The sequence below is a fragment of the Equus asinus genome, chromosome 4 (genome assembly GCF_041296235.1).
Source record: "Equus asinus isolate D_3611 breed Donkey chromosome 4, EquAss-T2T_v2, whole genome shotgun sequence".
In the NCBI taxonomy this organism is placed as follows: domain Eukaryota; kingdom Metazoa; phylum Chordata; class Mammalia; order Perissodactyla; family Equidae; genus Equus; species Equus asinus.
In genome coordinates, this window is record NC_091793.1 from 111,893,982 (window position 1) to 111,919,866 (window position 25,885).

Here is a 25,885-nt window from a genome sequence, read left to right on the forward strand (position 1 = left end):
TGTCTTTCTTAGGCCCCCAGTGACCTTTAGGTTGGACCTCCCTGCAGTGGGACGACAGACACAACGTTCTAAGCTGAGAGCCTACCAGCTGTCACCATGTGGCTCACTTCATGACAAAATAGCAATTTGAAGTTTGCAGAAAGTCAGCTACAGTGAGCTGTTATCAGCCTGTTGCAGTGAAAGATTTAGGGTGTTGGCCAGGCTGTCTCCCCAATATTAGTCATAGTGTATGCTTGTTTGTGTTTATTTGAGCCATTCTTTGTCAAATTCTCTAGCAAACAGAAAAGCACACTTTTTCTCTCTCAGTAAATAGAGTGGATGTCATGTCACCACGTGCTGTTAGGAAAGCGCTCCCAGGCCATCAGTCAGAGTAAAGCAAATGAGATGAAAGACATTCATGAGTAGAGGTGAAGCTCTAGGAAGATAAAAAGAAGCCTAAGACCCTTAAAGTGGTGTTAATTGAAATTTTTCCTTTACAAGAGACAAGTTGTTTATGATGCTTTCCTTTGTCCTTTACCTTCTTTAACTACATACTGGGCAATATTACATTCCCTGTATGTTTTAAATGGCAATAGTATGCCTGTGGACTGAAACAAAAGCACTTCGACTATTGTTTCAGTGTCCAAACAGATTCTTGGTGGAAAGAATATTTTCTCTTTCCACTCCTACTCGTGATATTGTGAATCGCCATGTTTAACTTTTAATCAAATATGCAGATGTCAGTAAGTGGTGTTTTTAGCTGCCTCACCACTTACATTTTATTTCCAGACCCAGCTTTACCTTTCCTTTCATAAATTGCACTTTCATAGAAACAAGTGGGCTGGCAGTTAACCTGCTAGATTATTTGTTCTACTACTAAGTGTAATTGATAGGGACATCCTTTAACTTTTGGTGACACAGGATACTGGAACCCATAAAATAATTGATTAAAATATTAGAAAAATGACATGGAGCCAATAAAGCAAGTCGACTGTTTTGGTAGGGTTGTGATTGTTGGGGGCTGTTGGTTTATAAAGAAATTCTTCTCTGATCTATTTAATTTGTATTTTTTCCATCTTCTGTATATGCCGTATCTGACTGACCATGTTTAACGCAGAAGCTAAAAAATCACATTTACAAGAAAGCTTTAGAGTTGAATCTTACAGTTGCCCTTTGAAGAAATGAGATGGTCTATAATTTTTTGCTACTTATGTAGATTTTGTTACTTACTGTGCTCCATCCCTTTGAGAGGCAACTGCTATAGGGTTTTATAGTTTTAGAAGTTTCTACTTTTCTTCCTCAGTGTTGAAAGAGCCAGAAAATAGACTCAGGAAGATATTACAAAATAATCCCATTTTCTGATTTACAAACATATGTTTCTAAAAGGATCATTTGGGGTCCCCATTTTTTAGGCAGTTACAGTATTGAGAATATGTTATATTGATAGTGTGATTAGCATGCTTCTTGATGAATATGGAAGACTACTTTCCCATTATAAAATGCCATCAATTCAGAGCTCAAAGATTTCCCAAACACTAGAAGAACTGATCCTGGCGATTAATAACAAGCGAACTTGTGGGTCTTATAAAACTATTTGGTAGAGCTCATTTTAAGAAGATTACATAAAATAGGAGTTTCTCAAACTTTTAAAAATCATGAGTCGCTTATATAAAGAATAATCTTTAGAAATTATTATAAAGGCAAAAGGCTTGAAATGGCAAGTGGTGAAGAAATAATTTACACAGTTCATGAAATTCTCTTTAAGGAGAAGGCAACAGAATAATAGTAAGCAAGTAACTATTAGGATCAAAAGGTTAGGAATTTTAGGACGTTTTAGGGAATATAATAACTTATCTCTACTGTTGCTCTTTTTCAAAGTTAGAGAAAACAACTTAGAATATTTTCCACCAGTTAAATGATGACGTCTTATTTTACCATTATGGATTGACTATGATTCTAGGTCAGAGGAAGAAAAAGGAAATTGTGTATCCTGACACAAACTTAAAATATAAGAAACTCAACCCCATGAAACCGTGTAAAACCTTTCAACTCTAGCTTTTAGAACACCTACTGAATTCAAACCAGCAGTTTTCTGTGGCGCAGTTTTTAAAATCTTGCTTTAAAACATGACTGATATGCATCCAGAACTTATCAAGACATCTTGGCCAGAGTTCACAGGTTTCCGCGGCAGCCAGTTCCTCTGTTCTAGGGAGAGAAATGGTGTAACTAGCGCGGCCACCACTCTCAAACAACGTATGGAACTGGTGAGGGTGCCAAGCTCTGTGCAGGAGAGCAAACCAACAAAACGCTAAAGACAGAAAATCTGGGGCCTGCTCATTTTGATTTTGAAGGACAAATTGTTTATCGCCCAAGGGAAGATTAGATTTCGCAGTGTTGCTTGCCCCATCGGTGCGCTGTGTGGTGTGTAAACACTCGTTTCTTTTGCTGGCCTATTAGAACGTGGAGCTCAGTGAGCCAAGGCTTACTCTGCCCCACCTCCTGGAAAACACCAGGGACTTTGTGTCGTAGCTGCCAAGGACGACTTCAGCTCTCAGGACTCTCAAGAAATGTTTGTTTTTGTGTTTGTGAGTTACGCATTTTATGGGGTCGAAGACCCTTGTTGAATTTCTTTCTGCTTTTTATTCCATCTGTTCCTCTACTCTGTTATAAAAGCTGACTGTGCCGTCTCTCTCTCTAGCTTCTGCAGTGGTATATTGATTGAATTTTTAAGATGATGTGTAGTTGTCCTTCATCTAAACAGTAAATAATAAATGCAGGTAAGAGTCTAAAAAGTTGATCCATCTGTTGGCAATAAGGCCACGTGTTTGTTGCCTCTGAATGTTCTCAGCAGTGTTCACAGGACCTGCTTGCCATGAGTTTGCTTGATGAAAGGGCACATATTGGGGTGTATTTGGGTGGCGGTTCATTAATATATGTTAGAATTATTTTTATAATAACTATGAATTACATTTGCTGATGGTTTCAGTGTTCTGATTTTGGTTTCTCTATATTTTAAAATTTTCTTTTACGGAGTTGAACTTTTTAATGTTGCTGCCATGCTGATGGTTTTCTAGGCTTGCCACTGAGTTGTACCATCTAACCCTGCTTTGAATTTGTTCTCTCAATCTCTCCTGTAATCAGAATTTGACTTGGGCAAGATATCACAGAGAACCTGGGTAGTGTTTAATGGCTAAAAATAATAATAATGAAAGAAACCAGATTCCACGATCTCTCCAGCCAACAGCTTCTCCTTGGTCTCACTTTAAAAAAATGGCACAGCCTTGAGGTGAGGGTGCTCCTTATCGGCTCTGCTGCTGAGAATTAGTTCCTCAATCAGCAGGGGCAAGGAACATAAAGTCATGTTGATAATAAGGTACCGTACTATACTCTACTGCTGGTTCCAAAGCTGTATTGCTGTCTTCAGAAATATTTTTTCCTCTGCTGCAGGCAGTTCTGTTCATCACCAGCAACTCTGGGCTGCTAGCACGTTATCTCAACTAACTATGAGGCTAAAATATACAGTGTCATCTATGGGTCATGTCCAGTCACGTGCCACATAATGACATTTCAGTCAAACACAGATTGCATAGATACTGGTGGAGCCATAGGATGAGTATCATAGAGCCTGGGTGTGTAGGAGGCTGTACCATCTAGGTTTGTGTAAGTACACTCTATGATGTTCACACAACGATGGAATCGCCTAACGACGTATTTTCTAGAATGTATCCCCGTTGTTAAGCAATGCATGACTGTATTGGAATTTTTATTGTTCTTGTTTTGAGAAATTGAAACCAAATTATTTGCAAAATATGTCTTATGTTTAGGAGAGAAAATTGTGGTGTTCTCAGTTTGGGTAAATTAATCTAGTGATTACATGTCATTTAGAATTTGGGTTCTTTTCTAATAAGAATTCTGTGTCAGACAGGCTTTCCTGAGTCCATAGGTAGTAAAACATTCTGTAGTCATTCTCTTTGTCTATAGGTACAATTACATTGAAGATGGATAGGTAGATAGATGCCCATATACACACACATACACATATATACATATATAGACACAAACATGTGCCTCGGTAGATAAATATATATTTAACTGTTTTCATTCTTTAAAATTTCCAGAAAAGGAAATTATAAAACCACCTTTAGTAATATGTGTTCAGAATTCTTATTGCCAGTTTTTATAAATGTTTAAATTCTCTTCACTCAACTTAGTTTTTTTTTTCTATTTTCCTTCAGTCAAAGAATGATTCAGAAATACCCATAGAGTATGCCATCTATTTGCTTGAAAACCTTTAATTTAATGCATATGTATTGATTGATCTCAGGCCTCATGTGGGGCTACGAAAATAAAAAAAGCATGGTTGCTTCAGGGAGATGTGGTCCCAGGATGGAGGCAGACATGTGAACACGTATGTACCATGAAGTATCCTGGGCACAAGTGATCAGGAGAGCGTAGTGTGAGGACGTGGGCTTAGGAGCTCGTCAAACTTGAGTTAAGGGCCAGCTCTGCCACTTACTAACCATGTGAAGATGGACAATTGGTTAGCCTGCTTAGTCCTCTGTTTCTTTATCTGCAGAGTGGGAATGATGGTCGTGTCTTACCCCAGGGGGCTTCCAGGAGGATTAATGAGATGGCGCCTGCCAGGTAGTTCCCCGTGCTGGCACCCAGTATGCACTGTCAGGAGACTGTGGGGGCACGGTGCAGTTCTCCTCGGGGAGAAGTGGGGTCTCAGAGCAGGCCTCAGAGGAGGAAGTGCCTGTGTGCACTCTTGATGGAAAGGACTGTCACCCAGGTGGAAGGGAGAGGATATTCCAGGCCGGGAGCACTGCATGAACCAAGCAACAGAGCACCAGAGCCTTCTCTTTTGAGGCTAATTTCACCAGATCTAAAATAAAAAACTTTTATTTTCAGCATTCCACTATCTGGGATTCCTTTCAGAGTTATCAAAATCTAGCTTCCAAGCTTCAGGCATTTCAGGGTCCCAACAAAACACCATTTTTTATTTTCCCTAAAGCCTGATCTATTTTGAATGTTGATGAGGAATTAGCTTGAGTTTCTCCCTATTTGTGCCTCCCAATATTGTGCTTTCTTTTTACAAATGACAGATCTAGATTGCTGATGCCTTTGAACCAATTGTTCTCTCTGATCTCCAGCTCCTTCTCTGCTGTCATTGCCCAGCCAGTGCTCCCTCATCTCTGTTCTTCTCCTTTGTTTTTTTTTTCCCTCTTCTCTTAAATGAATCACTCTGCAAAACTTTCTATCGAATTTTGACCTTTTTCCTTTTCCGTTTGTCAAGGTCATTTTAAATTTTCTTCCAGTCCTGAGTGCCAGCCACCCTCACCCAATTAAGTTTCAGTGTCAAATTTAGTAGGAATGCTTTTGATTCCATATTCAAGATATTAATAAACATGTTAAATCTAGTAGCATTCAGCAGAGGCCCTAACCTTGTGGGATTTCATTTGTTTGTGCTAATATTTGCATATATGATAAATTGACGCCATCTGGACATGAAAAGGAAACTTAGGAAAACATACCATGAAAGTACTGGGTAAAACAGTGCTAAGTCATTAAATTCACTTCTGTCATGCTTCCACTTACTTGTAATTTGAAAGAAAAGGAAGACGATAGTTTTCTTTTCTTTCTCAGAAGACATTAGTATGACTGAATTCAATATTCATTCATTGTTATAGTCAATGTCCCCAGAAGTGCGTCAGTTTCTCCCTGACACTTAATAGCCAGTGACACTGAACAAGTCGCTTAGCTCCACAAGCTTCAGTTTCCTCCTCCATAAAATGGTGATCCCTGACCTACTACAACTAAAGGATTGTTGGGAGATCAAATAAGATAAAGCATGTGGAAAATTCCAAAACTTGATACTGCTTTCAAATTTAAATATTCTATTAAGCTTCCCTGGAGCTTAATTCTAAATAAGATCACACTCTTGTCTGTAGCCTCCTCAGCCCCAGGACATTTTTCTGGCCTAGGGGGATCCCTGGGGTTGGCCCCTGGGTTCTGGTTTATGTGGAGATTGGGTCTGTGGGAAGCGTTATAGAGGTCCTCTTGCATCCTGTTAGGACTCAGTCCAGTTCTCAGTTCTGGGAAGACCTCAGGATGCCAAAAGGAAAGTCATTCATCTTCATGTCCATGTAATTTGGCTCAGCCAGGAGAATGAAAAATTCCCCAGTCACACCAAGTGCTCACTCGGTGCTGTAATTTAATAGCTTGATCCCAAACAAAGTGAGGAAACCACACCCAAAGTTAACTGCAAAGATGGACCAGGAAGTAAGAGTAGGACCATGAAGATAAGCTGGACAAGGCACCTGGCTTGTTTGGGACCCAGAAGAGAATCATGGATGTTATCACAGCCGTCCACCCTGGATCTTCTACTTTTAGGGTATGTGAGATTTTTTAGCATTATGTTTACCCAATTCTCCTCTTAAAAGTGTCAAAGCATTGCAGTGTACAGCTGCCTAGTAAAGGAATTTGTAATATAAATGCAAAAATGGTTCTGTCATTCAACAAGATATACTTTTAAGTGACTGAAATAGATAATGATCTCTCCCGCCCTGTCCCCCACTTCTCCACATTTTTATTTTGTGTGTGTTTTCTTCTTTTTTCTCTTTGCTATCTGGTGCATTCAGAAAAACACTTGGGCTCCCTCTGGTGGCCATTCCGGTGTTTCTGCGTGTCTGATGTTAAAGCTGAAATTTTAGTTACATGGCACAAAACGTTTGGATGAAAGTGAAATATTAATAGTAAATGTTATTTTATTTGTAATATGCCTGTACTTGGGGACATCCAAATTAGCCAAACTAGCCAACTCATGCATTCACATGTCTTCCAATCTAATAATTCATTGATATTTGCCTTTCCTAAGTGACGGGGTATCTGATCTGCAAGTCCATAAAAAGATATTTAGTTCGAGTCCTCTAGGTCAAACAGACTTCCCCAGACGTGAGTCTATTAATTAGTAGGTTTTTATAGAATGCTTCCTGTGTATTAAACCAGAGGTAGGCATTGTGGGAACAATTTGTTACCATTTTAAAAATATCTGAACAAGCTTTTCTGTAACAGTTGCAATGTTATCTCTTTTTCTCCTTTAGATCATATTCCCATTCTATATCCTCCATTGAATTTTATCCTATTGTAGTGACTTTTTTTCCAGGCCTGATTACTTTTTAATTGTGTCAATGTATTAGTCAACATATAGATTCAGCTACAGTAACAAAGACCCAAATATAACAGTGTTTTCAAGAAAATAGGAGATGATTTTCCTTCATGTTAACTGTCCAAATGTGAGCTCTCGGGTTAATATGGAACTTCCATATTGTAATTTATTTTTATGATTGAAATTCTCTTATTAATCACTTTCTTGTATTTGCATATATCAAAAATAAGTATATAAATTTAAATTTTAGTGTTTAAAAATTTCTTGTGAGTATAAGTATCTATTAAAATTCTTCTTCTAGATTGAGTTATGACAGTGAGTTGTATACAGTTGTCAAAACAAAAATAAATATAGATTTTCACAAATGATTATTAAATATTAAAGTAAATTTTTATTGGAAGTTCATCATTGAGTGAGTTCGGTGCTTTTTAAAAATGAATTCGTTATCTAGATGCAACAAGAGTTTAAAATCAATTCTTTTCCTTTTTTTGGTTATGGTATATGTAAGTGCTGGGAAAGCTCATTCATATAGCTGAGCAGGTGGGAATGGAAATAATTTTAAATGGCAATGTCGCTAAATTCTTTGACTCCTATGCCGATAGGGTAGCATCTCACGGAGAGATAAAGAAGACGGTATAGTTGCAGTCGAGGTGGTGGGAAGTGTTGCATTCTGGATGGATTTTGAACATAGAGGTCATAGGATTTCCTGTGGATAACTATAGGATGAGAAAGAGTCTTTAGGGTTTTTACCTGACCATGTGGAAGGACGCAGTTACCAACAAATAAGGACGGAAGGCTGAGGATAAAGTGAGTTTGGAGACCTAGTTTGAAGGTCACTGTGCTAGTGAGTATCCAGGAATGAAGTGTGATTGGATTTTTGTACCTCTCCAGTCCATTGTTAATGATAATAAACAGTAGAGAGTAGTAATAGATTGGATGTTGGGTATTTATACTGAGTAGTGTGCACCTGAGGCATGAATAAAATTAGAATGTGTCTGAAAGAAATAAAAATGAGACAAGAATTAGCAAGAGTTTGATTAGATTTGTCTTCCCTCCTCCGTTTATTTTGTAGATTTTAAGAGAATTTATGTTTGTGAGTAAACTCTGTATATAACTGCAAGTATCACCTTTTGAATTAATAAAAACTTGATTTATAGAATATTTCAAGCACAAATAGTAAATGAATCAAACTAACAAAGTGCTGCTTAATAGACATCCTCAGGGACCTAATTTAATGAATAGGTAGAGGGATATTATTTGTAACTTAGCCCACAAATTATTTTTGTATGAATCAGTGATTTTAAATGGCTATGGCCTGCATGAAACAATTTGTTTTCTTAATTAGTTTAATCATTCTCTTTATAGTTTCCTATACTACTAAATGGATTAACAAACCCCTTATTCTTAAATAAATTAATTTTCACATCCTAGCTACAAATTTCCAATTAATAAAGTTTGAAGAAGTAAAGGAAGAAAAATGATCATATTTTGTTTAATTCTTTTTAAATCAACTAACATTAAGTGCCTACTATGTGTCATGCAGGCAGTTGGCTCTGGAGATACAAAGTTCAATCAAACTAATTCTTGACTTCAAAGAGCAAACAGCCTAATAGCCTAAACAGCCTAGGAGAGAGCTGGGTAAACAGATAATTGTATCAGAGTGTGAAACTGAGAGAGAGAGAGGAGTTAAATGCCAAAATACCTCACACATTACAAAAGCAACGGCATTTGAAACCAAAGGATTTCTGAGAAAGGAATGTTTCATTATTCACACCCCCCTAAACATTCTCCCTCTTCACAAGAATGCAGGGTCACTAAGTTACTGTGTAACTCAGGACTATGTAAGTTACAGGCAGCAGAAACCCACATCAAACCACCATAGAAGAAAACAGGAGAGGAAGTTGAGAACTCACATCCCCAGTCCACAGGAAGAGCCAGTGTGGAGCTGGCCTTCAGCTAATAGAAGCCAAGGGCTCTACTTCTCCCCAAGCCTGGAAACATGGCCGCCAACAGTCCCTGGTTCTTCCCCAGCAGCTACAGCTAGAAAACCCGTGGGAAGGACACTGACTGATCTAGCGTGCGTCATGAGGCCCTTCCACCCCAACTCTGGCCAGTGTGGGAGATACCACTGTGGGCTCAGCTCTGAAGATGGGGAGAAAGTCTGTGCCCAGGAGAAGAGGGAACAGGAAATACCAGCTGTTTACAACTCCTCTGCCGTGAGGTGCTTTCAGCTGACTGCTAAAAAAAATCAGTCCCTGTACTCTTGTGTACTCAGATAACATCATAACGCAATCAATACCTCATTTGGGGTTAGCCTTCATCCCTTGTTTATGAAGAAATAGGACAGAAGCACTTATGAGAATAATGTTGACATCACATTTTGCAATAGCTTTGATTGCTGTAAGCATTGTGCTTTAGAAATTCCATGCGTTCCATTCAGTCAGAATCATAATTTCTTTTTCACTGTCTTCTTAACATGTATGATGTGGAAATTAACAGGATTTTATCTTGTTAAGTCTTTTGAGCTACTTCGATGTGGGTTCTGAACCAGTAGATGACATAAACAATCCTATTTGTCCTAGAATATTACAGGAATTCTTTTTTAAAAGTCTATTTGATTCTAAGTCTTTAAACTCTATGAGCCAAATTTACATTCAGATGAGTCATTGAAGTTTATATTGTATGCCCAAAAGGAAATGTTTATGCCAAGAGTCTAAAACGAAGTCTAGCAAGACAGTGGATTTTTTAAATATTGGTTATCTTTTACTGATCATAAATGTAATGGTGCTTATGTTGAATATTTGGAAACATAAAAGTATTTTTAAAAATCTCCCATGAATGCCACCACCCAGGGCTCTATGTATTTCTATATTTAACATATAAAAACAAATATACATATAGAAACAAAATTTAGTTCACACTATATATAGTTTCATAGCCTACTTTTTTCAGTTGTTTTTTTTAAAGGGCTTTTTAAAATTATTTAATGTTATCTCAACCATATTGGAGAATGAATTTCCTCTGCGATAATTCTTTTTCAAACAGCCGTCTCTATCTTGTCAGAGTTCGGTTCGCACCATCCCCTCCCCAGCTCTGTAATTATTTTTGGTTGCGTTGCTGTTCTTCCTTCATTTCTGATGTTCTGTTTCCTCCTGCTATCACTTCCCTCCTGTCTGAAGAACTTCCTTTAGATGTTCTTGTAGAACAGGACTCCTGGCTATAAATGCTCCTAAATTTTCCTTCGTCTGAGATGTCCTTATTTTACCTTCATTCCTAAAGGATATTTTCACTGGATAGAGAATTACGGGTTGACAGTTTTTAGCTTTCAGCATTTTTTCATGGACCAATATTGATACTTCGTCATTGACTACAGTCCATTGTTTACCCAGATTTCCTTTGTGTTCATGCAGTCTCCTTTTCCTGTTCTGGGATCCTACCTGGCACACCGCTTTACATTTAGCCGGCATGTCTCCTTGGGCTCCTTTTGGCTGTTCTGGTTTCGCAGACTTTCCTTGTTGTTGATGACTTTGACAGATTTGAGGGATACTGGTCAGGTATTTTGGAGAATGTCCCTCAATTGGGATTTTTCTGATTTTTTTTCAAGATTAGACTCTGATTATGGGTTTTTGGGGGAACGATCACAGAGGTAAAGTACCGTTTTCATCACCTCATGTTAAGAATACATACTATCAGTATGACTTATCCTTGTTGATGTTGACCCTCACTACCTGGTTAAGGTAGTACTGGCCAAGTTTCTCTGCTGTGAAGTCACTCTCCTGCATCCCCCTTTCCTTACTGGACTCTTTGGGAGGAAGTCACTACGCACTGCCCACGCTTCCGTAGGGAGTTATGCCCCACCTCTTGATAACAAACATCTATCTACAGAAATTATTTGGGATTCTTCTGCATGGGAGATTTGCCTCTTCTCCTACATTTGTTTATTTATTTATTCAGTCAATTCTTTTTATCAGTATGGACTCATGGGTATTCATTTTATACCTTGGGTTATAATCCAGTGCTACTGTATTTATTTTCTTGCTCAAATTCTTCCAGCTTTGGACATTCAGCGCTCTTTCAGTTGACTCCTGTGTTTCTTTGACATACTCCCATCATTATATTTTGTTTTGTGTTTCTGGACACTTCCTTACTTTCTGACCCAACTAGATGCTTGTATATTCCCTGCCCCCGTCTTAGCAACCACCATTTTGCCAAGGATCCTTGGCTCCTTTTATTGAAGAATGATACTAGAAACCAAGATCTAGACGGTAGGTGTGTTTGTTGGTACTGGGACGTCATTGCTTCTAAGCCCTTTTAGCTGAGAGAGCAAGAAAATATATGTGGGTGTACTACTCCATGCATATATACATATCTATAAATATAGATACAGTATCTGTATCTATATTTAGCAAAGTCTGAGTTCATACTGATTTTTCTAACTTATCTATTACCACATGGATTGTTCTAGCCTTTTCTCCTTGCTTGTCTGTAACTTACCCCTCCAACAGTGAGAAATTTGACTCACACCATCTGCCATCTATTTATTTAAGTGTCTAATTCCAGTATATATGTATAGTGGTTTAAGACCGATTGCCTGTACCTCCATGTGAAACAAACTTTATCAGGATAACATAGAATAGAGTGTTCTGTACAAGTGTTTTTGCCTTTGGTCTTACATACTCCACTCATTTCCAAAATCATTTGTCAGCATCTTCCCCACCTCCCTTGCCCCACTCCCTTCAGTGAGGTTATTTCATAAATTTGTATTATATCAAATTCTTTTGTCACAGTCTGCATTCCATCCTGAGATCTCTAACCTCCTGAATGATTTTTTTTAATCTGCATATTTTGTTTCACTCCTTGTGCTGTAAAGTGTCTATGGATTTTGACAGAGGCGGTGTCACATATCTGCCTTTGCAGTTTCACTGCCCTAAAAAATTTTCTGTGCTTCACCTGTCGATCCCTCCTCCATATCCAAAGCCTTGGCAACCACTAATTTGTTTATTCTCTCTATAAGTTCACCTTTTTCAGAATGTCATGTACATGGCATGATACAGTATGTAGCCTTTTCAGACTGGCCTCTTTCGCTTAGCAATATATGTTTAAGGTTCAGTGTTCTTGCATGGCTTGATAGTTTATTCCTTTTATCGCTGAATAATATTCCTTTGTATAGATGAACCCAGTTTGTTTATTCATTCTCCTATTGAAGGACATCTTGGTTGCTTACATTTCTTGGCAATTATAAATAAAACTGTTATAAACATTCATGGATAGATTTTCCTGTGGACATAAGTTTTCAAATCAGTGGGGCAAATACTTGGGAATACAGTTGCTGGATTGTATGGTAAGACTATGTTTAGCTTTGTAAGAAACTGCCAAGCTTTCCTCCAAAGTAGCCATACATGCATTTTGCATCCCTGCCTGCAAGGAATGTTACTTTGTTTTGCATCTTCACCAGCAGTTGGTATTGTCCGTTTTTTGGATTTTAACTATTCTAATGTAGTGGTACCTCATTCTTGTTTTGATTTTCATTACCCAACTGACAAATGATGTTGAACATCTTTCCATATGCTATTTGCCATCTGTATATCTTCTTTGTGGAAGCATCTGTTAAGATCTTTTGCCCACTTTTTAATTGGGTTGTTTTCTTATTGTTTTAAGGCGTCTTTGTATATTTTGGATACAAATCCTTTATCAGATGTGTGTTTTGTAAATATTTTCTGCTGGTCTGTGGCTTGTATTTCATCTTCTTAACACTGTCCTTCCCAGAATAGAAGTTTTTAATTTCAGTGGAGATCAATATTAATCTTTTCTTTCATGGATCATGCTTTTTGTATTGTACCTAAGAACTCATCACCAAACTAAAGATCATTTAGATTTTCTCCTATGTTTTCTTCTAGAAGTTTTATAATTTTGCTTTTACATTTAGGTCTGTGATCCATTTTGAGGGGTTTTATTGTTGTTTCTGTGAGAGGTATATGATCTATGCTTAGGTTTGTTTTTAGCATATGAGCATCCAAGTTTTTGGCACGTGTGCATCTAAGTTTTCCAGCTCCATTTGTTGAAAAGACATTATATTTGTTCCATTGAATTGCCTTTGCTCCTTTGTAAAAGATCAGTTGACTGTATTTATATGGGTCTATTTCTGGGCTCCCTGTTCTGTTCCATTCATCCTTGTGTTTATTCTTTCACCGATAATCCACTGTCTTAATTACTATGGTTTCAAAGTAAGTCTTAAAATTGAGTAGTGTGTCTCCTCCAACTTTGTTCTTCTGTATTGTATTGACTATTCTAAGTCCCTCATCTGCCTCCTGGAAGGAGCCCCATTTGTGTAAAAAGAATGAAACTTTCAGTTCTCAAAAATTTTTTTAGGTTTGAGGGGTAGGACAGTAACATAGGAAGAGTTCAGTCTTTATTTGGAAAAGAGATTTACCTGAAAATACAGCCCACCATTTCTTTCATTTTCAGCTGCACAAAGCAGGGATGTGTGGCATTGCCAATGCCAGGGACGGGTAGAGACAAGCAAACAAGTAAGCAGTGAGTCCTCTCTTAATGTCGTGGGCGGGTGCCCAGAGCCGGCCTCCATCACCACCACATCAAGTCGTGACTACCTTCCCACACTTAGGCTGTTTCTGTTTCGTGGCTGTAAAACCCAACCCTTCCACAATCTGGAGCCTCCTGAAACGGAAGCAGATGGGAAGGAGATACTCGGTGATTTCTCTGAAAACAGCCTGTTAATCACCAAGTCTTGTGATTAACCCCAGTCTGCCTGAAACCTTAATCAAAGGACTGTGGTAGCTTAGTTATCTGCAGCCAAACATTTCTCCTTTCTCAAAGAGATGTGAAAAATCTGTCCTCAGGGTGAGCTATAATCCCCATCTTACTTCAAAAAATTTATGTCCACAGTTTAAGTTTCTAGTCAATAAAAGAGCACAATAACATTTGATTCCTTCTCATTGTACTTCCAGATGTTTCAGGTATCTCTAAAGCCTTTCAAATTACTTTGAATAAAAAAACTGCGACCCTGAGGCAGAAATGCCAAGTTTCTAAAGTATGCTTAAGCCTCCTTTGGCTTATTATTTCTCCGGTAATAGTAAGGCTTTAAAATATGGGTTTTTCTTCTTATGTACACTCAAGAAAATTAGAAAAATACAGAAAGGGGAAGGAAGAAAAATATGAGTGTAATCAAATTTTTAAAATTTTATATATCACACTACTTATTTCTTTGGCCCTTTTAGGTACACAGTTGGCATATCGAATTGAAACCATCATCTGCACTAGTGCAACTTGATGATTGAAAAAAAAAAGAAGACTGTATTTAGGGAACCTGGTTTATGAGCCAGATGTGAAATGAAGTTGGTGTCTTGATGTAGTATGCTACTTTTCTGCTTTGTGTTCCTATTTTATATAATATGCCTTTCAGGACTTTGATCAGTTTTGCTTTGATGAGCTTTGTAAAGGCTCAAAAGGTTTCTTGAAAACATTAATAGGTTTTGCTATTCCAGGAATTTGCATAACATAGATCTAATATAGTGCTGCTCTTAGGTTCCTGAGTCCTTAAAGGTTAGCAAAATCGTTTCTATGTTCTTCTCCTGTATTGGTACTAAAATTGTGTTTATTATAGCTTTAGCCTACTGGATTGTTTGAGACAAAAAAAAAATCTTTTAAAATTTCCAGTCAATACAGACAAATACACCCACATGCAGAAGACAGTACAAAAATCAATTTGGTGCGTGATTTTCAATTCAAAGTGTAGGACAAAGCACTTTTTTTCCCCGGTAATTATTTTACCTTTCCCAACTGGGAGTTACTATGCTATTAAATTAAGGGCCTAGGGCATTTTGCAAAGCATGCATTTAAAAGCTAGGATAATCTATTTGTATTTTCCTGTTGGAAATTTTTGTCTTAATTGATTAATTTGTTCCACGTTAATATTTATTAGTTGTAATGCAAAAGCCAATGGGTATATTCAAGAGGCCAAAGATAGATCATTTATTTCCAAGAGTTTATCCAGAAAAAAATGTCCCATCCAAAGTTGTCTTAAACGCAAGCCTCATAATTTGTCAATATGTGTAGGAACCTGAGTCTGTGACCTAGATATTCTGCTTCTGGGAATAGACCCAGAGAAGATAACCCTAAATATGGACAGGTAAGGGGAATTTTTTTGCCTAAATTCAAAACATATTTATACTAGCAAATTATTAAAAGCAACTTAAAGGTGCAATGACAGGAGAACCATTACATTATGCTATATACAGTTAATGAAATTTTTACATGATCGTTATAAAGAATTCGTAGTAATATGTGAAATTGTTTATGATTTAGTGTTATGTAAAAAGAGGGGATACAAAATTATCTAGAGTATAATCACACTTCAGGTAAAAATTAAAAGAAACCCACACTTAGACAAAAGGGATTAATATTAATATTCCAAAATACTAATCATAGCCATCTTTGAGTGGTGGTTTGTATGATTAAAAATTTTTATACTTTTCAGTAAGCATGCATTATTTTGTAATGAGAAAGGTAAAAACCAATAACTAAATATATGTCCTTACTACAACTAATAATCTGTCCTATGTCTTCCTGGTTTTGCTGAATCTGTGGTGTCTTCATATGTAGCATCTTCTAAGCCAGCCCTGGTGGTCTAGTGGTTAAGATTCAGCACTCTTACCTCTATGGCCCAGGTTGCTTTCCTGGTCAGGGAACCACACCACCCGTCTGTTGGATGTCACACTATGGTGGCTCTGTGTTGCTGTGATGCTGAAAGCTGTGCCGTTGGTATTTGAAATATCAGCGGGGTCACCCATGGTGGACAGGTTTCAGCAGAGCTTCCAGACTAAGACAGACTAGGAAGAAGCATGTGGCCACCCACTTCCAAAAAAAATTGGCCATGAAAACCACAGGAACAGCAGCAGAGCATTGTCAGATACAGCGCCAGAAGATGAGAGGATGGCCCAAAAGACCAGGCAGAGTTCAGTTCTGCTGTACACAGAGTTATTTGGAGTCAGAATTAGCTCGACAGCATTAACAACAACAAAGCACCTTCCTGTGCTTTCTCCCACCTTTTTCAACTCCAACTCTATGCCAACAGCCAGACTAAGGGACTCAGGATACTTTAAACTCCCTTCTGTGATTTTGGCTCCAGCCTACAATGCCGTTCTGCTTCCTCTCTACCCATTAAATCCTGTTCTTCCGAAAGACCTGGTTCAAATCCTACCTCCTCTGGGAAGGCTTCCTTGAGCCGCCTTGGACAACTGTTGCCCTCCCCATCTTCTTCTGTCTCTAAAATACTTGTGGTCTGTATCCAGGGTTCGGCTGGATGTGATTTTCATCCGTTTGTGCCAGTCCACAACAGCACGGGTATCCCCTGACCCTATGAAGTCTACCTGCTCGTTCATCAGGGCTGACAGGGCAGGTGACGTGGGTAATGACTGCCTAGGAAGGTGGATGCATTTTCTGACTGTTCATTACCTTAACTTAAAAAATCAGTTGTATGTTTTTCACAACATGTAACATTAAACGTGTGTCACTTATTTTGAATTTAACACATGGCCTAAAATTACTGTGAGAATTTCTGAGACTTTTGATGGATTCAATTTAGACCTTCAGAAACCTATATTTGGCTATTGATAACCACTTGTCACTCTCTCAAGAGTCAAATCATTGGGCTGCTTAAGTGTTATAGCTGAGAAGAATGTGATCATATTGTATTTACAATGGAATATATGAATAAATAAAACATACTGATATTTTAGTAATACTTACTCTGATCTGTAGAAAAAGGTATGCTTTGCCAGGTATAGCTAGTGTTTAAGTCAAATAGCTATAAAACATTTAATTATATTCTAACTTAAACACTCTTTTTGTTTTAATTTTTCATTTGTTTATATATCTTTGAGGGAGTTTTTGGTGATTTAAGCAGATACTTGATATTTGCAATCAATATTGTAAAGTTTTCCAGAATCACTAAATGAATGAATATGTCTAAAAATGCTAGGTAGTCAGTTAGGCTCACTCTCACCGTGTTCTGCTCCTGAAGGCCACCCTGTGGAGGTTGATGGTGGTGACATTTGTGCTGGGTGCTTTTCATGTATACACACATATGTGCAATCTCTTTTTTCATTTGAGTCACCTTCAAAGGAAAATTGAGGGTTACTAATTGCTGCCCGTTGGGCTGTATGTCAGGATCACATATGACTTGGTGCAACTCAAATGTTAAGTTTCAAAATCTCAAGGTCTCCTTTACTTTTTTCTATGTGTAATGGAGGGTTAGTAAATATTTTCTTAATTTTTTTCTAAAACGTGAAGATTAAGTTAATTGCCTGTTCTAAAACAGGTTTTTTCTTTTAACTTTTTGTTGAAACTTAGCATCTACGTTTAAGAAAGTGCACGGGTCATTTAGGCCAGTACATTTTCGCAGACACACCTATGTAAACAGCACTCAAATCAAGAAATGGAATATGACCACCATCGCTTCTCGGCCTTTTGGCTAAGATCAAGTGCAGAACGTGACCACCACCCCAGAAGGAAACTCACGCTCTAGCCATCCTCCAACTAAGGGTATCTGTTTTTATACTTTAGATAGATGAAGTACCTGGTATATACCTTCTGTATCCAACTTCTCTCATTGAATACTGTGTTTGTGAGATTTATCCACATCATTGTGTGCAGTTGTAAACTGTTTTTTCTCACTCTGTCATGGGAATATACCACATTCTATTGTCCATTCTGTTGTTGGTGGGCTATTGTGAGTAGCTATTGTCTGAACATTCTAGTATATGTCTTTTGGTGAATGTATGTACACATTTTATTGGGCTTCTACGTAGTAGTGGATTTCTGCAGTGTTAGGAATACATGTGTTTGTATTTGGGATCTGTGCATGGACTTCTGGAATTCTGTTAAGCCCTGAAATGATAAGCAGAATTTTGGGTGTATGAATATGCATCTTGGAGGTTCCGTCACTCATATGAATTTCTCAAAAGTGTCCAAAAAACACTCAGAAATACTTATCAAAACAAGGACAACTCAAAACTGATATGATAAACAAGGAAAAAAATAAGAGGAAGTCAAGATGATGGACGGGGTGGTTGCACATGACTAGGACAATTTGTTTCAAGAACTTCCTTGATCTAAAGGAAATACGAAGGCATCAACTTTAAATTAATGTTTCTCTCTTCCAATCTTAAAACACCTATTGCAGATCTGAGTGAATCTGGAGAGAAAAGTTATTCCGAGGAAGGAAGAAGCAACAGTAAAATAGTCTACAAATTATTTGCCGACATCCAATTAACTTAGCCTCCATATCTAACCATAAGAGCCAAACTGAAATTTCAGAAATGAAAAGTGGAACAGTTCTTTCCATTCTTTTTCTACTGCTGCCAGATAAAAGCTCCTCAAAGATTCCTGCACATATTAATCAAATAAATATTTCATGAATAATCTCTGTGAACGAAGCACCTACAGGGATTCCAAGATAACAAGAACACAATATTTGATTTTTCAGGAGCTCGTGTTGTACGTGGAGAAATAGATACGTAAGTAACTGTGGCATGAGCACTGAAATATTCGCTGTAATGGAGATTCAGGAAATGCAGAAGGGCCCAAAGGTCAACTCAAGACACAGTTGATGTCTGTGGGAAATGTATTTCATAGATTCCTTAAAATCAAAAAATTCAGGAATACCCTTATCTGATCACTAATCTCCCCAAATGATTCTTTAAATGGTTTCATCTGATTGAATCTTCAGAGCACCTAGGATGAGAAAAATCACATGTAGTGGGCTGATGTTGTTTTTAAAAAATAGTTTCTATAGCTTCTCAGATTGTATCAGAGGGTGTGTCTCTAATTGGGCCTGTCTCATTATAAAACATTTTGTAACCCAAACCTAGCATTGTAACCCAGGCTGAGCATCATTTGCCACAATAACCCCCTTTGAATTCTAATCAATCATTTTAGCACAGTTCAGAGGATTCTCAAATATCCATGGAATAACTTGATATTTACATGTTTTTATTCCAACCACAATTACATAACAGGATAATATATTATATTATATGTTGTTATATATAGTATGTTATTATAAGTGTGTTGTTATGTTATATAATTTTAAGGGTTAGTCTATACCCAAATGGCTTTGTAAGAGTTATTATTTGAAAATACTTCCAAATTTTTAATAGATAAGAATGTTGCGCGGCTGGCTCCATGGCCGAGTGGTTAAGTTCACATGCTCCGCTGTGGTGGCCCAGGGTTCGGATCCTGGGCGTGGACATGGCACTGCTCATCAGGCCACGTTGAGGTGGCGTCCCACATCCCACAACTGGATGGACCTGCAACTAAGATATACAACTATGTACGGGGGGCGGGGTGGGGGGGGTGTTGGAGAGATAAAGCAGGAAAAAAAAAAAAGATTGGCAACAGTTGTTAGCTCAGTGCCAATCTTTAAAAAAAAAAACAAAGAATGTTGCTTGTCTTTCAGGATATGTAAGAGAGCTGTGATCTTGATTATATATTATGTAAATATGCATATTTATATTTATAAATCTGTTCTCTACACCTAGATTTTAACAACCCAGGTTAGTAGCCATTTCTTATGGTTTTGTTTTTTTTTTTTTGATGGGGAGGGAATGATGCAAACTTCGGGGTTTTTCAAAGTCCAGTTTTTAGAAGTCCAGTCCCACAATTAAAGCTCAAGCATGACCCAAACTCTGCTAGTCTTTGCAGAATCCAATTTTTTTGGTGAGGGTAGCAGGGAAGAGGCTGGGTTTTGAAGTGAGCAGTGGCAGAGTTTCTGGGATGCATCCTGAGTCTCAGTGATGGCCCATGGCAGAGGCCACAAGGCTTGGCTAAGGGAACCTGCAATGTGGTTGGGGCCTTGTTCCGGACTGTGTCATCCCTCAGCCTGTCTCAGTGGCTCTTCCATATTGTCTGAGTTTTTTATTATCCATTAATAAATTCCTGTTCTTCCTCAACCAGCTAGAATAAGCATACAGACTGAGGTACGCAGCGAATTCTCAAAATACTTAAGCTATTGATATTTAGATTCACATTGTAAACACTCCTTCATTTTCAAATACTAATTTCATAAATATTGAATGTGATTATTTTTCACCTTATTCCCTGAGGAGGGTAATTTAAGGATTATATTGTGTTACACCTATGCTTAGGAACCTTATTAAATGTTTATATAATGAATTTGGTTGAGGTGAGTTATTTGTAATTTAGAAATTTTGAAGTATGTTATTGTGAATATTAAGTATATTATTCAAATACTTCTAGAGGCCAAATACATTTTCTTTAATAAATTCTAAGGATTTAATTTTCCTGTGAGGTACTTGAGTATTCACAAAAAATAAAAATAAAAGTGGTTTGGAAATGACTCCTTTAAAAACTAGAAAACATATTGGTTTATTTGGTTAATATAAATGTTGTTAAGGGATGACCTTATGATTGTATCAACTAGACCCAATCTTTAGGAAACACTTACATTTTAGTGAGGGATTATGAAGTTATGGATCCAAAGAGTGTTCCTGGTAGGCATCCAGTTCCTCGATGCTCAAAGTGTGGCTCACAGACCAGTGGCATCAACCTCAATTGTCAGAAATGGAGAATCTCAGGTCACACCCCAGACCAATGGAATCAAAATCTGTGTTTTAATGAGAACTCCATGTGATTCATACAGATATTAAAATTTGAAAACCACTCATTTCATCAAATACAAAACCCAGTCCATTAAAAAAAAAAGGCAGGGGAAGAGAGGCATTACTCGGTAGTCCTCTCTATCAAGAAGTTTCTACTCAATTGCAAGTCATTGAAGCCATTTTTCATGCCACAGTGGTAAAGGAAACAGCCAGTCCTTTTCTTCTCAACACTCCTTCATACACCTGAACACTTCAGTTACTAACTTGTCACAAACCCCTCTCTGAACACGTAAGTTAGCCCTCACCACCTCTCGGGGAGAGTTTTCTCTTCACTCACCCACAAATGAAGTCTGCTAGAACGAATGACTCAATGAAGAAATTCTGCTGTTCATTCAATAAATATTTGCTGAGTAGCTGCTGTGTGCCAAAAACTGAGGGATAAAACAGTGAGCGAAACTAGATCTTGCCTTCAGGGAGCTAACATTTCAGCGGAGAAGACAGAAAAGAAACAAATATATAAAATGTCAAGTGTGATAAATGCTATAGCAAAAGGGATAGAAAATGCCAGATTTGGGGCAGGGATACTGTATGCTATTGGATGGGCAGAGCAGGCCTCTCTGAGAAGGTGTATTTGAGCAGAGACCTGAAGGAGGTGAGGGTGTGAGCCATGGATACTGGGAAGGGTGGATCCAGACAGAAGAAAGACTGGGGAGTGGACTGAGCAGGGAGATGAAGAGTGGAGATGAGGTCAGAGAGGTGATAGGAGCCAGATGGATAGACTGGACCTTGTCTAGAGTTTGATTTTGTGGGAGGAGAAGCCATTGGAGGTTTTTAGGCAGAGTAACGTGATCTGACCTATGTTTTTATGAGATCATTCTGGCTCTGCGGTTGAGAATGGTGGGGATAGAAGCATGCAGACCTTCTAGGACACTATCACGATCCTAGACAAGATAAGATCATGGCTTGGACAAGGCTTGTGTGGCTGTTGAGTGCTTGAAATATAGCTAATGAGACTGAGGAACAGAATTTTTTTATTTTAATTAATTTAAATGTAAATGACTACATGGCTACTACATGACTACATAGCCAGTACGTGGCTAGTGGCTACCATATTGGACAGCACAGTTCTAGAAATCATAGATAATGTCATCATATCTTTTCTTTCCTCTGCAATATTAGTGCAGTGTTGGGCAGATAGACAGTGCTTAATAAGTAGATTAATGACAAGATTATTTCTCTGACCCCTTCTAGTCCTAAAATATCTATGATTCTATGCACCCAAGATTGTTCTGAGTCTTTTTTGACGTGACCCTTGTAGTTTCTGATAACTTCCTTGCTGTCTTGTATGTCGAGATATTCCAGGCTCATCTTATACATTTCTTGCATCTAGAATCAGCCATTTCTCCCAAGAAGACTTGACTTCAAAACTCAAGATGTTTATTCTTTGGTCATTGTTTTAAAGCCTTACAAAGATTTCTTTACAGTGAGAATCTTGAGTTTTCAAGGACACAGGGATGATAGAAGTAGAATATCCCATAATTTCTCATTTGCTTTATCCTTCTTTATGCATGAAGACTGAGGTTAACAATGCTAAATGTCTGTCAATAAATGATTGTTTAATAAATTATGGCCTATCTCTGCAACGGCATACTGTGCAGCTACCCAAAAGTACATGTAGGGACAAAGAAAGGATGAGGTAGCTCTTTATGTTCTGATGTGAAAAGATCTCTAAGATATGTTAAGTGAAAGAAGTAAGATCAGACCAATATATATACCATTTGTGTGGGAGAGGAGTAGGGGACAGAGTATATATTTATGTTAGCTTGTATACGCCAATTAATTTAGCATCTTCAGCACAAGAGATTTTCTAAAATGTGTCATGTGAACGATTCTCTTGCCTTTGGATTGTACCCAGCAGGAACCCAACCCCCTGGCTTCAGGGAAAGTAGAGGTTCAACCATAGCGTTTCTATATTCTTTCTATTTTAAAGTATTAAATAAATGTTAACTTCCAGTATCCACCATGCCCAGATTTAAATTTGAGATTATAAAAGGAAATGGCAGGGTGTTCTAGATCTTAGATTAATAAACACCAATCCATAAAAGTTTTAATAATTGAACTATGTCTCTAAACCTTACACTCACTTTGTTTCCCAGAAGTGTGCAGCACTCTGTTCCCAAAATTGAAATAAGCAGATAGGCAGGGCTGAATTCTGACTTTGTTGACAAAATTTCTTGTAATGGAAAAGAGGGTGAATGATGAGGCCAAGCTTAGATTTGTAAAAAGAGGAGGGAAAGAGGGTTTAATAATTCATCACAGAGTTTGTATTTCCATGAAAATCACAGTTGTGAGGATAAACATGCCACGATGGACAGTGACCTCCATGGAATATTATGATTGATTATTTTGCATCTCTTAGCTCCTATTATTGAAATGAAAATTTAATATGTTGGTATTATCATTGTAAGAAAATCTGGGCCTGATCTGGCCAATTCATAAGGGAAAAAATGAACCACTTTGTGTAAGAACTCCAGGAGAACCATTTCAACTGTAAAAAATGGGTCCCTCTCCAAAAAATGAGCATTTCGTTTGTTGCCTCCCAATATCTGGCTTGGGAATGTGCAGTAGATGTGTAGACACACTCCTAGAAAACAAACACTCCAAAGATCCAATATATTAAAAGAAAGATTAGTATGTAATTGAGGCTCTCTCCTGCTACTGGAAGAAATCAGAAACAATCTTTCTTGTAGATTAGGGATTGACAGAATCATTCTAAAAACATGCCATCCTGCAGCATTGCATTAAGACACGTGGCAGAGAAACCATCTGGTAGCTGGAGAGTAGCTCCCAGACCAGTCCCGAGAAGCATCAGGGCAGCCCTTTTCTGTAGGTACTTCTTTGTTCCAGTCTCACGGACTCACCAAGCAGCCTTCAGTACACTTAAGTCTCTTCTGAATTTATAAGTCTGATCAAATAGCCAGACTTCAGCCTGAGACTAAAGTACAGACTTCAGTTCCCACAATTTAAAAGCCACATTAAAAAAAATAGGAACATGTATTTATTTGGTTGGACTGAGTCGTCTCAGCTCAGTGAAATAGACACATGAAATAATCCGTCTCACCAGTAACCACTCTTAACTGTGTTGAGTTGAATGCTTTCTTACCCACTGGTACTTAGCAACCAGAAAAACACCTCAGTCTTAATCCATAAATTTTTTGTCACTTTGGGCCCTAAAAATATTATTTCAGTTATTAAGTATTAGTCACGTCCATTTTCTGATTAAGACTTTATGTTTTAGAGCAGTTTAAACTTCACAGCAAAATTGAGGGGAAAGCTCAGAGATTTCCTGTATGCCCCCTGCCCTCCACATGTGTGTATCCTCCCCTGTTATCAACATCCCTCACCAGAGTGGTACATTTGTTACAATGGATGAACCTACATTGATGCACCATCATCATCCAGAGTCCATAGCTTACATGATGGTTCATTCTTGGTGTTGTACATTCTGTGAGTTTGGACAAATGTATAATACATGTATCCGTCATTATGGCATCATACAGAGTATTTTCACTGCCCTAAAAATCCTCTATGCTTGACTATTCATCCCTCCCCTACAACCCCTAACAATCACCGATCTTTTTACTGTCTCCATGGTTTTGCCTTTTCCAGAATGTCATATAGTTGGAATCATACAGAATATAGCCTTTTCGGATGGCTTCTTTCACTTCTATGCATTTAAGGTTTCTCCATGTCTTTTCATAGCTTGATATCTCATTTCCTTTTAGTGCCGAATAATATTCCATTATCTGGATGTACCACAGTTTATTTATCCATTCATCTATTAAAGGACGTCTTGGTTGCTTCCAGTTTTGGCAATTATGAGTAAAGCTGCTATAAACATCCACGTGCAGGTTTTTGTGTGGACATAAGCTTTCAACTCTTTTGGGTAAATACCAAGGAGCACAATTACTAGAACATATGATAAGAGTATGTTTAGCTTTCTAAGAAACCACCAAACTGTCTTCCACAGTGGCTGCACCATTTTTCATTCCCATCAGCAATGAATGAGAATTCCTGTTGCTCCACATTCTCCTCAACATTTGGTATTGTCACTGTTTTGGTTTTGGCCATGCTAATGGTGTGTAGTGGTATCTCGTTGTTTTAATTTGCATTTCCCTGATGATATATGATGTGGAGCATCTTTTCATGTGCTTATTTGCCATCTGTATATCTTCTTTGGTGAAGTGCCTATTAAGGTCTTTGACCCATTTTTTAATCAGGTTGTTTCTTGTTGTTCAGTTTTAAAAATTCTTTGTATGTTTTGTATAACAGTCCTTTATTAGATATGTCTTTTGCAAATATTTTCTCCCAGTCTGTGCCTTGTTTTATCATTGTCTTGACATTGTCTTTCATAGAGCAGAAGTTTTTAATTTTAATGAAATCCAGCTTATCAATTATTTTCTTGGTTGATCTTGCCATTGGTGTTGTATCTAAAAAGTCATCACCATACTCAAGGTCACCTAGGGTTTCTCCTATGTTATCTTCTAGGAAGTTTATAGTTTTGCATTCTACATTTAAGTCTGTGATCCATTTTGAGTTAATTTTTGTGAAGAGTGTCAGGTCTATGTCCAGATTCATTTTTTTGCACATGGATGTCCAGTTGTCCCAGCACCATTTGTTGAAGAAATTTTCTTTGCTCTCCATTGTATTGCCTTTACTCCTTTGTCAAAGATCGGTTGACTATATTTATATGGGTCTATTTCTGGGTTCTCTATTCTGTTCCATTGATCTATTTGTCTCTTCTTCTGCCAATACCACGCTGTCTTGTTTACTGTAGCTTTATAGTAAGTCTGGAAGTGGAGTAACGTCAGTCCTCCAACTTTGTTCTTCTCTTTCAATGTTGTATTGGATATGCTGGGTCTTTTGCAGCATATCAGTTCATTAATATCTGCAAAATAACTTCCTGGATTCATTTTTTAAACTTTTAGCTTTTGTTGGAGTTGAATTTCTTAAGAGACTTGTCTGCTGGGTAGAGGTGAGTGGTCTGCCTTCTCCCACTCTCAGCCCCCTCTGCTCTTCCTTCTCTGTTGCTGGTCTATGG

At 37.8% G+C, this 25,885-nt stretch overlaps 1 protein-coding gene across 15 annotated transcripts in view; it reads left to right on the plus strand.

The window, feature by feature from the left end:
• RAPGEF4 (Rap guanine nucleotide exchange factor 4) overlaps positions 1 to 25,885 on the plus strand; it is a 299,972-nt gene that overhangs the window by 170,880 nt on the left and 103,207 nt on the right. Inside the window, exons 1-2 of one of the 15 annotated variants that reach the window (XM_070508115.1) lie at positions 2,496 to 2,564; positions 2,678 to 2,756. The exons of 12 other annotated variants lie outside the window; for them this stretch is intronic. In XM_070508115.1, coding sequence (XP_070364216.1) covers positions 2,751 to 2,756 — 6 coding nt within the window. In that variant the 5' untranslated portion in view covers positions 2,496 to 2,564; positions 2,678 to 2,750. Of the gene's footprint in view, positions 1 to 2,453; positions 2,565 to 2,677; positions 2,757 to 5,275; positions 6,374 to 25,885 lie in introns of those variants that run through there. 2 more of the 15 variants (XM_070508114.1, XM_014846622.3) reach the window with 2 other exon arrangements.